At 34.9% G+C, this 15,262-nt stretch overlaps 2 protein-coding genes across 2 annotated transcripts in view; both read left to right on the top strand.

The window, feature by feature from the left end:
• The first annotated feature begins 4,386 nt into the window (after nucleotides 1–4,386).
• Nucleotides 4,387–15,262, top strand: part of LOC123560006 (putative gamma-glutamylcyclotransferase CG2811) — a 171,132-nt gene continuing 160,256 nt past the window's right edge. The window contains exon 1 of the mRNA XM_053552239.1: nucleotides 4,387–4,424. The gene's annotated coding sequence lies outside the window, so the exon portion shown is untranslated. The remainder of the gene's footprint in view (nucleotides 4,425–15,262) is intronic.
• LOC128559765 (uncharacterized protein CG45076-like) lies at nucleotides 13,362–15,104 on the top strand. The gene is made up of 2 exons (XM_053552240.1): nucleotides 13,362–13,504; nucleotides 14,494–15,104. Exon 2 carries the CDS (start codon nucleotides 14,551–14,553, stop codon nucleotides 14,929–14,931), a length of 381 nt encoding a protein of 126 aa, XP_053408215.1. The 5' UTR covers nucleotides 13,362–13,504; nucleotides 14,494–14,550; the 3' UTR covers nucleotides 14,932–15,104.

Raw genomic sequence — 15,262 nt, 5'->3', positions numbered from 1 at the left:
ACAAGAAGATGTATTACCGCTGATTCATTAAATGTGAATCCCAAAGTTTAGAATCATGGGAATTAAGTTCAAGTACTTTATATACAATAGAGGGAGGTTGCCAGGTAAACAAATACAACAAATAACCTTGTCCCTAGCTAGACATACTTGCTTCTTCTAAATGCACTAAGAAGTTATATCAAGCGAATGTCTATGTAACTATAGAAATTATAAAACAATTCAGGTTTACCTAGTTTCATAGTGTTTAAGTAGTTCATATAAACAGTATTCATATTAACGCGAAAATAGTTATTTTTTATATTCTATATTTTGTTTTTGTATACACTTGAACATTTTATACCTTATTCTGGCATCAGTTAGACATTTATTTATAATAAGAACCATTTTGTTGACTCTCTAAGACAGAAGAACGTTCTGTGTGTAGGATGATTTTAGTTCAGGCATATTTTAAGGGTGAGCAATTAATATCTGAGGTTGTAATAGGTGTAAAAAGACTTGGTCATATCATATACGTTTTGAAAGGGGCAATTTTGTACTATTGTTGGAAAAGGTGTCAAAAAAGTCTTAAATTAAGATTGCCAGATTCAACGGATGCCAGTAACCAACGACACGTTTGAACAACTGACGTTTTGTCGTTTGTTTAAAGGGATACTAAGGTTTTGTTGTTTTTTTTTTGTTTTTTTTTGTTTTTTTTTTTTTTTTTTTTTTTCAAGAAACAGCTTCATATTTTTTATTCTATTTTACTAAATCAATTATAAGGAATCAGAAAGAGTCCGGATTTTTAAAAAAAAAAAAAAGTCTTGCTATAGTAACCACTATATATAATGACTGTATTCGAGGTCGCGAAAACATATTACAAATCGTGTTATCAAAAATTTGACAATGAGACTCTAAATATCTTACATAATGTCTGTTGTAAAAATGAGAAACATCGAGAAAGAACAGCGGAATGTGACATTTTAGGGGTTGTCCTAACTTAACTTATGCATGTCAGATTAGAAAAAGCGTAAAAATTGTGCACACACATCGTCAAAGTAAGAAATTTTAACTGAAAAGTTACCAGTAAAATGTGAGAAATGCCGTTTCTACAATGATTAATAGGATTTAAATTTTTCATCCACAATTTTACCCGCGAATTTCTTTCTTAAGGAGCAATAAACACTGTATTCGGATAACCTATAGACAAACAAATCCAAGTGTGTCATTTTATAAACTGCATTTCAGTAGGCAATATACTTTAGATAAGAATGTGGGTTCGCACCACGTGAAATATTTCTTTACAATTGGCAAAATTATACGTTTGAAAAAAAAAACGTGTTTTTCTTAAAAAAAATCTTAATAAATGTTGGCATATCTTGACTCATTGGCTGTTATTGTTTACCTATAGAATACACTTACTGAATCACTTGTTGAGCAATAGTCAAAACTATGTACCCGAGATTCGAAGGACCGAGGGCTTATAGTTTTGACCATTGACTGGCAAGCTATTCAGTATGTGTTTTATCACATGGCATCAGACATTTTCAAACTTTTTCTCTTTTTTTTAGTCCCGCAAGCTTGTGAAACATACTATGGACCGATAACGCAATAATATATTGACTGTTGATGGACAAACCATCCGGTAAGTGATTTATTACATTATATCAGAAATAAATTTTGATATTTTGCAGTTTGCAATTCAAATTAAAAAGCGGAAATGAAACTGAAATGTTAAGCTTTAATGCTTGAAAACATCTTTCTCGGAAAGCGAACCGTGGTTCACATAGTTTCTTGAATTACAAAAATAAAAATCCATTTTGCAATTCGAGTTGTGAATAGCAAACCAACTTAATGCCTATAGAGACAACAAAACATAGATTTCTGAGAACGACCATCTCGCTCTCTGTAACCAGCATACTGAACCTCTATTAACATATAAACAGAGCAATAGAAGTTCGAAAAAGTATCATGAAATGTTTCTTAAATGTGCTTTTGCTCTTTCGTCGTTTGAATATAGACTAGATTACTCTTTAAGGGGACGCATATTGCTACATTTACAGTTCATACAGCAATGCGGAAGGGGTGCATATTCAAGAAATCGATGGTGGGAAAAATAAAAACATATTCCTGAACTGATATAATACTGATGGACACCTGTAATATTCAGTATTTTGTGGATAAGGATGTGGTACTATGAATGTAATAGGAAAACAGAGGTCTTTGTGAAAGTACATTCAACACAAAATATTAAGCTTTTGTATAAGGAAAATACAGGTTTTTTACAATAACAGTGTTCCAAATAATGTTGAAGGGATGAGATTTTCTTTCTAACACACCAGGTTTGCTTAAACATGTAAAAATTTAACGCCACGTCTGTTCATCTCGGGATGGACGCCATATTTCTCATTGATAAAAAATGTAAACAAAAAAATCAGAGTGGGATTAGCATTGCAAGGGCATAACATGACATTCTACACAATGAATACCTTAGAACAGATATCTAAGATGCTACACAGGTCAGGCGGGTTAAATGCATAATGTCGATCACTTGAAATTCATCTTGAAAAGGTGGTTAATTTTAGTTTGTTTACATGGTTTTTAATTTCCCCACGACTTCTCGGCGATTCACTGCAAATGTATTACTGCGCCGGACGAAAGGTAACTCTAATAAACAACGGGAGACAACTTAGATGTCAGCACGTGTACAATTTTTAAAAAAAACATGTCGATGATTATAATTTCTTATCAAATAATGAATCCTATTCAGATATTCGTCTTTAATATTAGAAAATTATTAATTTCTGTGGACATTTGTCAAATAATATTACTTACAGTGGACTACTTTGCGCATCAAACTGGTTTCCGCTTCAGTTGTGAGGCACTTCCGTTATACTTTTTGACAACAATAACAAAACACAAAATGCAATCTGACTAAAGTACATCTCCTATTACGCTACGCATAGGATCTGAGAACGACCTATTCATTGCCTCGTTCTGACGACCCTTTCGCTAGCCAGTCAGAGCCTAACTTACAACATCTTGCAAATCTACCTGTAGCCTTGGCTTTTGATATTTACAATTCTTATGTCGTTATGTATCAGATAGCCGCCTAGCTCAGTCGGTAGGCCACTTGCTTTGTAAGGCCACTTGCTTTGTAAGCGAGGGGTCCCGGGTTCGAGCCCTGGAATGACTAGAATTTTTCTTACTCCTTGACATTCGAACAAGTCGTCTGATTGGATAAAATAAAAATAGCAATACTGGAAATCCAAAATCTACAGAAGACGAATATGAATGGGTCGTTCTCAGATCTTCGTTTAGAAGATCAAGTACTTTAGTCAGATCACAGGAACCTGAAATTCTATCCAAAAGCCATGAAAAGTCTGTATATGAAAAAAGACCCCCCTTCTATATAATAAAAACACCAGGAATGAAACGCATTCACACCCCACCCACCACGAGAAAACAAGAAAATTTCAAAGTAAGCAGTGCAAGTGTTCTCGGATTGCGTAATTATCTAAAGGCAACTAAAATATATGCGGCGCTGTGCTTACTGGTCGCTTCACCGTATTAACTAACACGAAATCAGTGATTTCAACTACATTTCGTTCATCGTCCAAACCATTGCGTGACGTCACACCTTCATGTATATTTCTGCGCCGGAGAGAATACAAAATAATTTCAAGAACCAGGTAAAAAATATCTGTATATGTCATGTTTTATTATTAATACTTCTTTCAATAAATATTACATCTTTGAATTTCTTTAACCATTAAATAATAGAAGAATTAGGCATATCATGTTGGAAAAACCCATTATGGGAACTAACTCTAGCATTGACAAAAGAGGGGAAGAAACCCAACCATTGACGGAAGCAGCGCAGAACAGAAAAAAGAATATCATGGCTGCTCAGCTACGCTTAGTGATACGGAATGAGTTTTCTGATATCAAATATTAATTGTGTTGTAAATGACAAATGACATAGTTTACACGATGCTGTTCTGTTCTGTTCTAAATTGTGTACGGATCGGACCGGATACTGGCATTTACACAAAAGCAATATTAAATCCGGTGCAGAAATATACATGAAGGTGTGACGTCACGCAATGGTTTGGACGATGAACGAAATGTTGTTGAAATCGTTGATTTCGTGTTAGTTAATACGGTGAAGCGACCAGTAACCACAGCGCCGCATATATTTTAGTTGCCTTTAGATAATTACGCAATCCGAGAACACTTGCACTGCTTACTTTGAAATTTTCTTGTTTTCTCGTGGTGGGTGGGGTGAGAATGCGTTTCATTCCTGGTGTTTTTTATTATATAGAAGGGGGTCTTTTTTCATATACAGACTTTTCATGGCTTTTGGATAGAATTTCAGGTTCCTGTGGTCAGATTGCACAAAATGAATCAATAAAGTCACTTATAAACCGACTGCTACTTAAATCAGTGTAAGTAAAGTTGTTGTTACAACATTATACATGTTCGTTACGTTATGAGATAAAGTTTATCTTGAACTGCATAATCCATTAATTACGTTTAGATGATATTGCATTTACAACTTATTTGACCCCGTTTTTTTACGCGAATGACAGCATTCTCGTGCAACTCGTGCAAACAGAATTATGAAAAGTATGGTGGAGAATTCAAGGACAAATTATAAATGACATTAAAGTGAGGATAACTGTATATTCGTCCAGTTTTGATCACTGACATTCCTGCTGTTTGTTAGTAACTTTTGTGAACAAGATTAGAATGTTGCTTTTGCACATATACACATTGATTGGACCTCTCAACCAAATTCCATACCTTATTTTAGGGATTTTTAAGACAATACAATTCAAAAGTTTGTTGAATGTGTTTTGATATTTAAGTGCATTGTAGTTCATGAATACCAAGTTAAAAATTAATAATGGCAACATTTCTAGGCCTTTATTGTAAGCCACTAGACTTCTGTAACGATAAATGTTTAATGTATTAAGGGGAATATACTCTTTTAGTTTTGTAATGTGGCATTCCTTGACCACCGTATCTTTTCTTGTGCACTACTTTGTAAACAAACTAAATAATGTGTTTTAGCTCACATATGCGAAATGAAAAGCAAGACAGTGAACTTATTTCACATTCTTTCTTTAAATTAGAATCTGTAGGACATTGATAAATGTTTGGACAAAGTGAAGCACTATTATTTTCGCACCAAAAAGTCTTTAATTGTTGACTTTGAATGTACACAAGAAGTCTTATGTAATTCAACAATAACTTTCTTGTTTCAGTTTTTCTCATTTTTATTTTAGTGAGCAATCCTTTGTGTACTTATAACAGTTGAAACAGTATTCATTTCATTTACCAAAACCTTGTACTTTTTTGCTGGTAAATTTTATAATACCCCACCCACTTTTTTCTGATTTCAAAGTATGCGTCCCCTTAATACATGTTTGTGTTTCGGCCTTTTTTCTTATTAGGTAATATGAATGCATTCTAAGTTCACACAGTCAAATTGTCAACTTGAACTGACTAATCTTTTAAATATAGCTACTTTTATACATCTTTTGTAAATGAGGCTTTGATATACAAATCTTAAAAAAGTGGTTTTGCGTTGGTTCTTAATCTACGAACCTAACCCTGTAAAGTTTCAATAACTATGAGGGGCATTTCAAAAATAATGCAACTGATTATCGTGCCGCCTTACTTTGCACGCAATTCACATAAGAAGCGTACCGATATAACGAGAAATCCATTCTATACACATCGTACTACATGCTGTAATATCGCTAATACTTTGACAAAAGCAACAGTCATTGACTATAGTAACTATGGTCGGCAAGAAAAGTGTAAAGGCAGCTGAAATTCGAGGTTATATAAAGACTCAATGCAAGATTGGCGTATCTGCGAAGGAGACAGTTCATGGACAGAATGAAATGTCGTATGCCAAAGTCACGAGGTGGGAAGCGGCTTTGACTCCATTAATGATACACCAAAACCTGGACGTCCTTTAGTGCCACTTCTAACAATATGATCGAAAAAGTATGCTATATGGTTAAGTCTGACGCAAGACTAAGTGTTCAACAGATAGCTAAAGTCTGTCCCACCTATCTGGTTAACATCATTTTTAAAATTATGATATGCGTTATGATGCCCTAAAATATGTTTTTATATAGCGCAGATCCATATCTCTAGGCACTTTTTTCATTTTTCAAAAAAAAAAATTTTTGAAGTTGATATGTTCAATTTTGTATTTTTCTCCATAGACCGTAATGCTAAATGACGTCGCGTCGCTTCTTGTATATAAACAATATGGCGGCGCCCTGTAATACTTTTTTAGGGGACAACTCAAAGTTATCGACGTTTAAATGTATTAGAAAATAAAACTCGGGCTGAGTTCACTCTGTATTGCTAAAAAGGTCTCACTGTTGTTTTATGAATTCAAATAAATGTTATTAATAAAAGATGATACGGGGAAAAACTGGCATGTTTAACTTCCAGTGTTACAGAGTAATTTAAACATATTTTTGATGTTTGAGTATTAATCGTTAGTAGATCAAAATGTTTTAAGAGCTTCCCAAAATTTGGGTCGATTTTAAGATTAATGTTACCCGTAAAGCAGAAAAAGGTAGAATATCTTACCCTTTCTCATGCCCAGCTTAATTTTCCCTCGTGCGTATCTGGGTCGCCAGCATTTGCGTTATGAATTGTTTTTATTTTTTTAAAATACTTAAATATAACTTGCCTAGATCTACCAGCATATTAATAAAAAGACATATCTTAGATGATAGCGCTTTGAACATTTTCATGAACAGAATACGGACAAGATTCCAGATTTCCGGGATAAACCAATTGACATAGTGGAAGAAACACTGGTATTTATAGTTCCGAATTTAATAGCGGATATCAGTTACTTGATATTTTTATCATGAAGTTTGTCTTGATACCTTTGTCATTTAATCTTTTTTTTTATAAAATTCTAAAATAAATACTGAATACACAAATCGTCGGCCGGCGTCAAAAATCTCGTTTCTTAACTTTTAGGATATACAAAGCAATCCTTTTTCATGACAACACGTGCTTTAAGTAAAAATAGCATAATCGTAATAAATTGAAATTTTCGGGATGCAAGATACGGATATGTAAGTCAAGGTAGCCGGCTTTGATAAACTGTATTATAAAGGATCATTATTTTAGTTAAATAAATTACATTTCTTGTGATTAATTATTTAAGATCTTTTCGTGATTTACCTATTTATTTCGCCGTATTTACTCGCTCAAATCATATCGGCCGATATTGTGTTTAGTTGTCAACAAATGATCAGAGTGTCTTTATCGTCATCGGCATGTTTATAGCTTCCTAAAGTAAAGTCTTTAATAAAGTTTTGTAGTTTGTTACATGTTGAAAATCATTTTTGATAGAAGATGTAAATTATCGGCGGTCATTTAGAATTAGGTCTTTTGATATGTAATTATCTTACAAAACAATTGCCTTAGAATAAAGAGTTCATCATTTTGTTCAAACAAACAATAAGAACCAATCAAGCTAAGATTATTGACTTATGTTCATGTATGATATGTAGATATAGAGCTGGCTACCTAGACCTTTAGACTAAAGGTTCCGGTAGAACCGGCTACCTAGCCACTGCCAAATTGAAAACTGAGGATCTTTCATAGTATCAATAGAGGTCTGAAAGTTCATTATTATGATATTAACTGTTATGCCTAAATTCTTGCAAAAATATTACTCATTTGTGTTTTATAACTTGCTTTCCTTATATTATATAAAGATTGCCCTCTTTTTGAAATCATTGAGAGATAATAAAATCTTGAAAGTAGATCCCTCGGAAGCACCGAGAACAATGCAAACAGTGAAAATTGCAGACCCGGTTTGATTGAGTCTGTTCATGAGCAGTAATGGAAAATGCAACACTGCCCACGCCCCCTAGTACCGACTTAAGCAGCATTCAATCTTCAAATCTAAATGAGTTGAAATCAATGATCCCGAAGGACCAGAAAATATAACAACATTGAGATGAAGTCGGGGCGACTTTTAACACCCGCTGTTGTGAAGTAAATAAAACACGGATTACCACTGTATGTGTAATGTTGGTTCGTAAATGTGACTTTTGATACATATGTTTTATAGTTCTATTTAGTCTATAATTCATGAAGGTCGAAATATCTACCAAAAAAATTTCATATTAATGCATGTACAAAAATTATCCTATATATTCAAAAGAACCCGATTACGTTCAACCTCGTAAACCTGTTTGCATGGGTATCTGGAAGGCGGTACACGATGTTGAAAGTTGAGACTTTGATGATGAAAAGCCGAACCGACAATGATGAAAAGTCCAAAATACAATGATGAAAAGTCGAATGTATGATGGTGAAAACTCGAATCTACGATGATGAAAACTCGAAACTACGATAGTGGAAAGTCGAAACTAAGATGCTAAAAAGTCGAAACCGCGAAACCACGATGGTGAAAATACGAAATGATTTCGACTTTCAGCATCATAGTTTCGTGGTTTCGACTTTTAAACATCGTAGTCTCGTTCTGACGTTGCTTCGAGCTCACATACGTTATGAGGCGATGGCCCTACCGGAACACCGTGCGTAGACATCATGCGATGATCCAGCCATTTTTCTCAAGTGGTGTTCCGACCGAACCCTTACCATGGCAAACATGTGTCTGTTTATATTTAATAATTTGAGGTTATTTATGTGGATGTTAGCCGTTTACAAATAAAGAGTTGTCAATAAGTATTTGTTGAACAGGCTAAAAGAGGAAATAGCGGGGCATACTCTCCCTGAATATTTTGAAATTCAGCGTTTCATTTCCTGCATTCTGGGACGTTTTAGAAGCATTTAATAACATCTTTTCCATTGCCATTGTATATTCAATATACCCCTTATTTTCACATTTTTATGAGCTCACCTGTTAAATTAAAAGGTAGAATTATTCGTATCTTTGAGATAATTAACATAAATATGAATTAGCGCTCTACGTGAAGCAGCCCCATACACTTTGAATGCGGCCCCTAATGTTGCCTTTTCGAAAAATCATTATCTTTCCTTCTTCTCTTCTTTCCTTTTTTTAGGATTTTCCAAGGGGTCCGGACTACCGGACCCTCCCCCTCTGGATCCGCGCATAGTTAAGCTTACCTGGACCGCGCATAGTTAAGCTTACCTTTTTTACCATAAAAAACAAAATTTCGGCTCCATTTACACAATTTGGTAAAATTAATTTTTTTTTCGAAATTGTGACTTTAGAGCGGTATATTTACACAGGACAAAAAATTGACAATATTAAAACTATAGAATTATAAATTCTTTTCAACTTTCAAAACCCTTAGAGATGTTTAAATGATGTAGATCTACATTCTAAATCGATCTGGCTCTACAGCATTTGACCCGCGATTCACGCTCTGAACATTACGGATTTATAGTTGGCAGGGGCGTAGCTGGCTTTTTCGTCCTGAACAAAAGTTTGTGACCACGGGAAGACGTAGCCATATGCCTTTGCTTTTTTATCGTTAAATTTGTTTAATCAGTTGTCACAAGTTCAAACGAAGATGGAATGCAGACGGAGAGAACTTTGCTTTGCTTTAAGTCACGATCTAGTATCTCAGATGTGAAGCCGTTGATCCCATCTTATTTTTAAATACACTTCATGTGTGTGTGTGTGTGTGTGTGTGTGTGTGTGTGTGTGTGTGTGTGTGTTTTTTTTTTTTATCACGTTTCCTTAAAAACTTTTTCGATTTCGCTAATGCACGGGATCCCTCTCACATGCAGTCGACAAAATTTTGCCTCTTTGCCTCACAGGATCTCTCTTAACTCCCTTTGCCCGGCACGGGAACCCTCTCTGACACAATTTTCTATCAGCACCGGCGCCCTCTCAATTTAACTTCAATGTTAGAATTATGAGATTGTATTCATATTTTTTAAAAGTTGCACAATAATGCAGACTTACAAGTGTGGCCCCTCTTTGTATCAAATCAAATTATACAAATTCTAGTTTAAGTGATTTAAGGATCATTCTAATATTTTTAACATTTTCTTTTTATAAACATAGAAGGATTTTACCGTGTAGTGTTTTGCCGATTGAAACATGTTTCACAAAATGACCTACTTTTTCCAGATTGAAATCCCTTCAATGGAAATAGATTTTAGTTTTGCCTGCTTTGTGGGCAAATAAAACTTTTTTTTCCGTTCATATGCGTCGTAATTAGGCCCTTATCATCTCTCTTATCTCACTGGTCAGGATAAGGCGGACCCGATGATGCCATTTTCAAATTTGGTGCCAAAATATTTAGTGCAGGGTTAAAAAGCGCTTATAAAATGTTAACTACAAGCTGCAAGCAATGTCTATTTTCCGACATTAACAAAGTTGCAGGGCGATATTTTGCGGGGCCGTGGTATACGAGCGAGATAATAGTTAAACTTCTGGTATCTGTTTTTATCAATCATGGAAATAAAATTAATAAGCTCTAATTACATGTTCAATACGGACTTTTAGATTATCATAAGCTCCTATAGCCTTACCCCCCTTACCATTCCATTTTTATTGCTTATTTAGCATTTTTATTTTTCGTTTTCTCGGATATCTGCAGGCCCAGGCCTGCCGTGCCTTAAAGAAGCGTACGCCACTGATTAGATGAACAGTACTTAAGGCAAGTCTACTGTGACGACATTCAGTTTTATGTCATTTGTGATGTCACTTTCAAATCGGACGCGATAGAAAAGTGTAGTGTGTTTTCAAAGCAGTAGTTTTATGGAAATTAATTTTGGAAAGGGTAATATATCGAGGATAATTCTTTGAAATACATTCAATGGGAAGGAAGGATTTTTAAATCGTAGAATACAGGTTATTTTTTGAGCCATGCGTATGAAAAATGGTGTAATCAACGCATTGTTTCATATGTATGGTGCAATTGGTGCCTGAATATCATCTAGTCAGTAGAGTGCCGGAGCCACTTACTGAGTGTAGTTGTTCGACATAGAACAAAAATGAAGTTGTATTCCGATTGGACGGTGGAAAAATAAATTGGGAATTGATAATTTGTAGAAATCTAAATCGGACCTTGGGATACAGCATACTGTACAGTTAACTTGGAATTTGAAAGTTGCATGTGAGTAAATTTGTCTTCCTTGCATTTGAAATTTGTTTTGAATATACGAACTGTTCAGTCTTTTGAGCTTTCAAGGTATTTCAGTACAAAACGACGATTATTCATTTTTAAATCCATTTTGAGTGGCTCCCCAAGTAATTCACGTGAACATTCATGTTCTCCTCCTTTTTAGAGAGTAAACGCCAATGGCGGCCGATTTTTTACAACAGTGAGCTGCCGTTGGAAAAATATATGTGGCATCCATTTAGCAATTCGAGTACTTAGAGAAAAATCCTTGAAATTCTCGAAGGTGACTTTTTTGTAGTTTAACTAACGCTATTTACTTTACCGATAGCTGCTCCAGTTTTGTCACCGTGCATCCAAGTTGATGTTAACCGATGGGATGGGACAGACTTTAGTATAGTTGGTATCTCAGCCGCAAGTGTATTCCGCATACTAAAGCGTAATTTGAAAATGAGAAGCATTACAGCTAGATGGATCCCTCATTTATTGTCGGACAAGCATAAACGTGTCCAACTTGAAACAGCCAGAAATCTGCTTAAAATGTTTCCAAAATACCATAGAAAGCAGTTTTCTGACATTATTATTGGAGATAGGAAAATTAACAACATAATATGGCTACCAAAAACTGCCGCCGCCCCCCAATTGCCAAAAGATGGATGAGTGCTAAGAAAGCAATGTTTGTTATCTTCTTTGATATACGTGGTCCGATTATGCAACTGGTTGTACCAAATAGAAAATTCGTGACTGGATTATTTTATAAAGAGAAAGTGCTGCAGAAACTTAATAAGTAAACAACAATTTTTAAACGACGCCCACACCCTGGGTTTAAACACCTATCCCTGCTGCATGACAACGACCCTGCGCATAAATCTGCTGTTGTGACCTCGTTTTTGAATAAGGAAAGGGTTTGAATTCTTCCACATGCGACATATTCCCCACAGACCAAGCCCCCGTGTTACTATTTCTTGTTCCCTAGACTGAAAAAAAACACATTTAGCTGGTAGACATTATAGGTCCTGACACGGACAGGCCCTGGGATCCGCTGTTTATCAGTGTATGCTTGGTATACCTGAAAATGATTATGAAAATGCCTTTAAACATTGGATTAAATGTTTGAAACTTTGGGATAAGGATAGGTGGGGTATCTGACACCTTGGTACAACTCCATCTCCTACTCAATATTTTATTCTAATTTATTTAAGTCGATTGTAAAGCAATTTATATCAATCACTCTCGACACCTCATTCCTGATGTAATCCATCGCCCTGAGGTTATGAGAGAAGAGTAACCAGTTTCCCTTTTCAAGAACAGAACAGTTCTGTTCTGTTATGTTCTGTTCTGTTCCTTTTTATGCTGAGCGCCAAGCAAGGGAGCTACTGGTACCATTTTTGGTATGACACAGCAGGGGATCGAAGCGGACGCTCGGCCACTAGGCTATCGAGGCTGTATCAAGAGCATAAGTTGTCACTCGCGATGAATTACAAAAGAAAGAAAAAAAGAAAATAATAATATAAGAAAAATAAAATAGAAGAATCTTACAGGGCCCAGTTGTTCGAAACTTTAACAGCCTGTTAAATTATTCGCCTGTTAAATTTTGGATTCAAAATACTAGTCTTGGTGGGAAACACTAGTATGATGTTTTAATTTTACTGTAAAGACATTTTAGTGTTTATAAACCTTAAGTCATACATTTGTTTTGCTAAGTTTTCTACAGTGTAAAAATATTAATCTTAAAGTTAATCGGCTGTTAGCTTAATCAATTGTTAAAGTTTCGAACAACCGGCTCCAGATCTTTAAATATTAATTATTTTGTAGAATACTAAAACTAATCATTTTGCAAGTGGCATATCCTTGCCTGTAAACATAATTCTCATTTTCCACTGATAATGTATAAACTTAATACGGATTATAAAAATACCAACAGCAATAAAATGGTGTAAATAAATTCTGGAGGTCAAACAAACGGACATAATTATTATGTGTTTACAAAAAAAACAGACCCTTTTGGTGTTCTACGAAACGATGGCAGTTCAGTGCATAAGGAGTAATTGATAACATCAAGAGAAAATAGTCAGCCGCAAACAAAAAACAAATTTACAACAATAAAATGACGTCAGTCCGTTCTCCTAATGACATGTATGTTGTCAAAAAGTGTGATTTTAAAGTACTATACAATAACGTTGTAATAATACATGTACGTACAATGTATAAATGCTGACGTAAAAAATACAAAACATTTAGTAAATGATATACACTTATGGCACACCTGTTGAAGACGAGTTAAGATGCTTCACTATTTAAACAGATAAAAATGTGATTTTGTTCCACAGAATATCTGCTGACTTCAACACAACAACGCTAGACAATTTTCACATTGTATTATTATAGTATTGTAAAGAGAATCCACTGTAAGTACCTGCTTTATTTTTTTCTTCTTTTTGGTTATTTTAAAATATAAGTTTTGTTTATATTAATAAATGAATTTTTGACATAGGTAATTATTAGGTCCCAGATATCAATACTGTGTCTTTAACTTTTAAGGGAATTTATATTGAGAGACAAAACAAGAAAAAAGGTTTTGAATATTGTTTTAAACTTTCTTTTCGCAATTAAAGCAAATGTTTGTATGAGGTTTGTACTATATACTATATGAGCCGTGCCATGGGAAAACCAACATAGTGGGTATGCGACCAGCATGGATCCAGACCAGCCTGCGCATCCGCGCAGTCTGGTCAGGATCCATGCTGTTCGCTAACAGTTTCTCTAATTCCAGTAGGCTTTGAAAGCGAACAGCATGGATCCTGACCAGACTGCGCGGATGCGCAGGCTGGTCTGGATCCATGCTGGTCGCAAACCCACTATGTTGGTTTTCTCATGGCACGGCTCATATCGTTCCTTTGTGTACCACTTTTTATATACATGTGTTCTGTTATAATCCTGGTGTTCCTTTTATCTCTGTTATTCCATTATCATTTTATCGCCTTGGGTAAGACTATTACATTACAAAATCGGAACATAACAACATTTTTGAATCATCTTTTTTTAGTTATATTTTCCATTGCACAATAACAAAATGTCATGCTATAGAATGTGCTTTTGTCATAACATATTGCAGCCTAAAATTGTATAAAATATACATAAGAAACATTAATTTAAAACGAGATATTACAGACTAGATGTATCACTATCCAAAAACACAGAACCCATTTTTTAAATAGAATTAATCAGTTTTGAGGCTACTTTATATCAATAAACAGTGCCCCTTACCTCTGGCAATGAATTTTAATGATATAAATGTGGAAAAAATACGTTTTCTCTGTATTTAGTATGAACAAATATAGGGATGACAAATGTAGCGCAATTTACACTATATATTACACATTTATTTCCCCTGCAGATGAGGTCCGGACACATCTTCATTTTTTACGTTATAACATAGTTCATCGGAAATTCAATGGGTTTCGTCGATAATATCGTTGGAAGTATTGTTGGAACTGGTGTTGATAAAACAAAAGATGTTGCAAAAGACGTAGGGATCGCTGTGAAGAACGTTGCGGAAGACGGCGTTGATAAAACCAAGGATCTTGGAAAACTCATTGCAGACAGCAAGTTAATAGACGGAAAAACTACAGCTCAAATAGCGGCTGAGGCCGCAAAGAAGGCAGAAAAAGCCGCAAAAATAGCCGCAGAAAAGGCAAAACATGCTTATGAGAAAGCAAGACGTGCCGCTGAGGCGGCAAAGCGAAAGGCAGAAGCTGCTGCGAAAAAGGCATTGGAAGACACCAAAAATGCCGGGAGAAAAGTTGGCAGTTTCTTTAAGAAATTGTTCGGTTAATTGCTTCTGTTAAAGCATTTAAACCATAAACTGTTAAAAAAAACATCAGTGATCTTGGTCCAGTTTGAGAAAGGGGTCACGTACAAATATATTTCTAAATGTTTCAATATTATTTCTTTTCAGTGCAATACTGTTTAAAATTTTAACAGTGCAATATTGTGCACATTAAAATGTTTATACCATATTTTTCTAAAATAAATAGGTGAAATATTATTCTCTCAGCTTGTTATTGTTTCAGCAAAGCATGTAGGCCTAACAGATAATGCCGCGTATATCCGCTCTCCGGTCCCAGACAAAGTATGACTGTAACAAATAAAGTAGCGATGGCGGA

Source organism: Mercenaria mercenaria, chromosome 10 (genome assembly GCF_021730395.1).
Source record: "Mercenaria mercenaria strain notata chromosome 10, MADL_Memer_1, whole genome shotgun sequence".
In the NCBI taxonomy this organism is placed as follows: domain Eukaryota; kingdom Metazoa; phylum Mollusca; class Bivalvia; order Venerida; family Veneridae; genus Mercenaria; species Mercenaria mercenaria.
Note: the sequence above shows the minus strand (reverse complement) of the source record. Positions and strands in the feature narration are given on the sequence as shown.

Coding starts and splice junctions, on each gene's coding strand:
- LOC128559765 (XM_053552240.1), top strand. CDS start 14,551: ATGGGTTTCGTCGATAATATCGTTGGAAGTATTGTTGGAACTGGTGTT.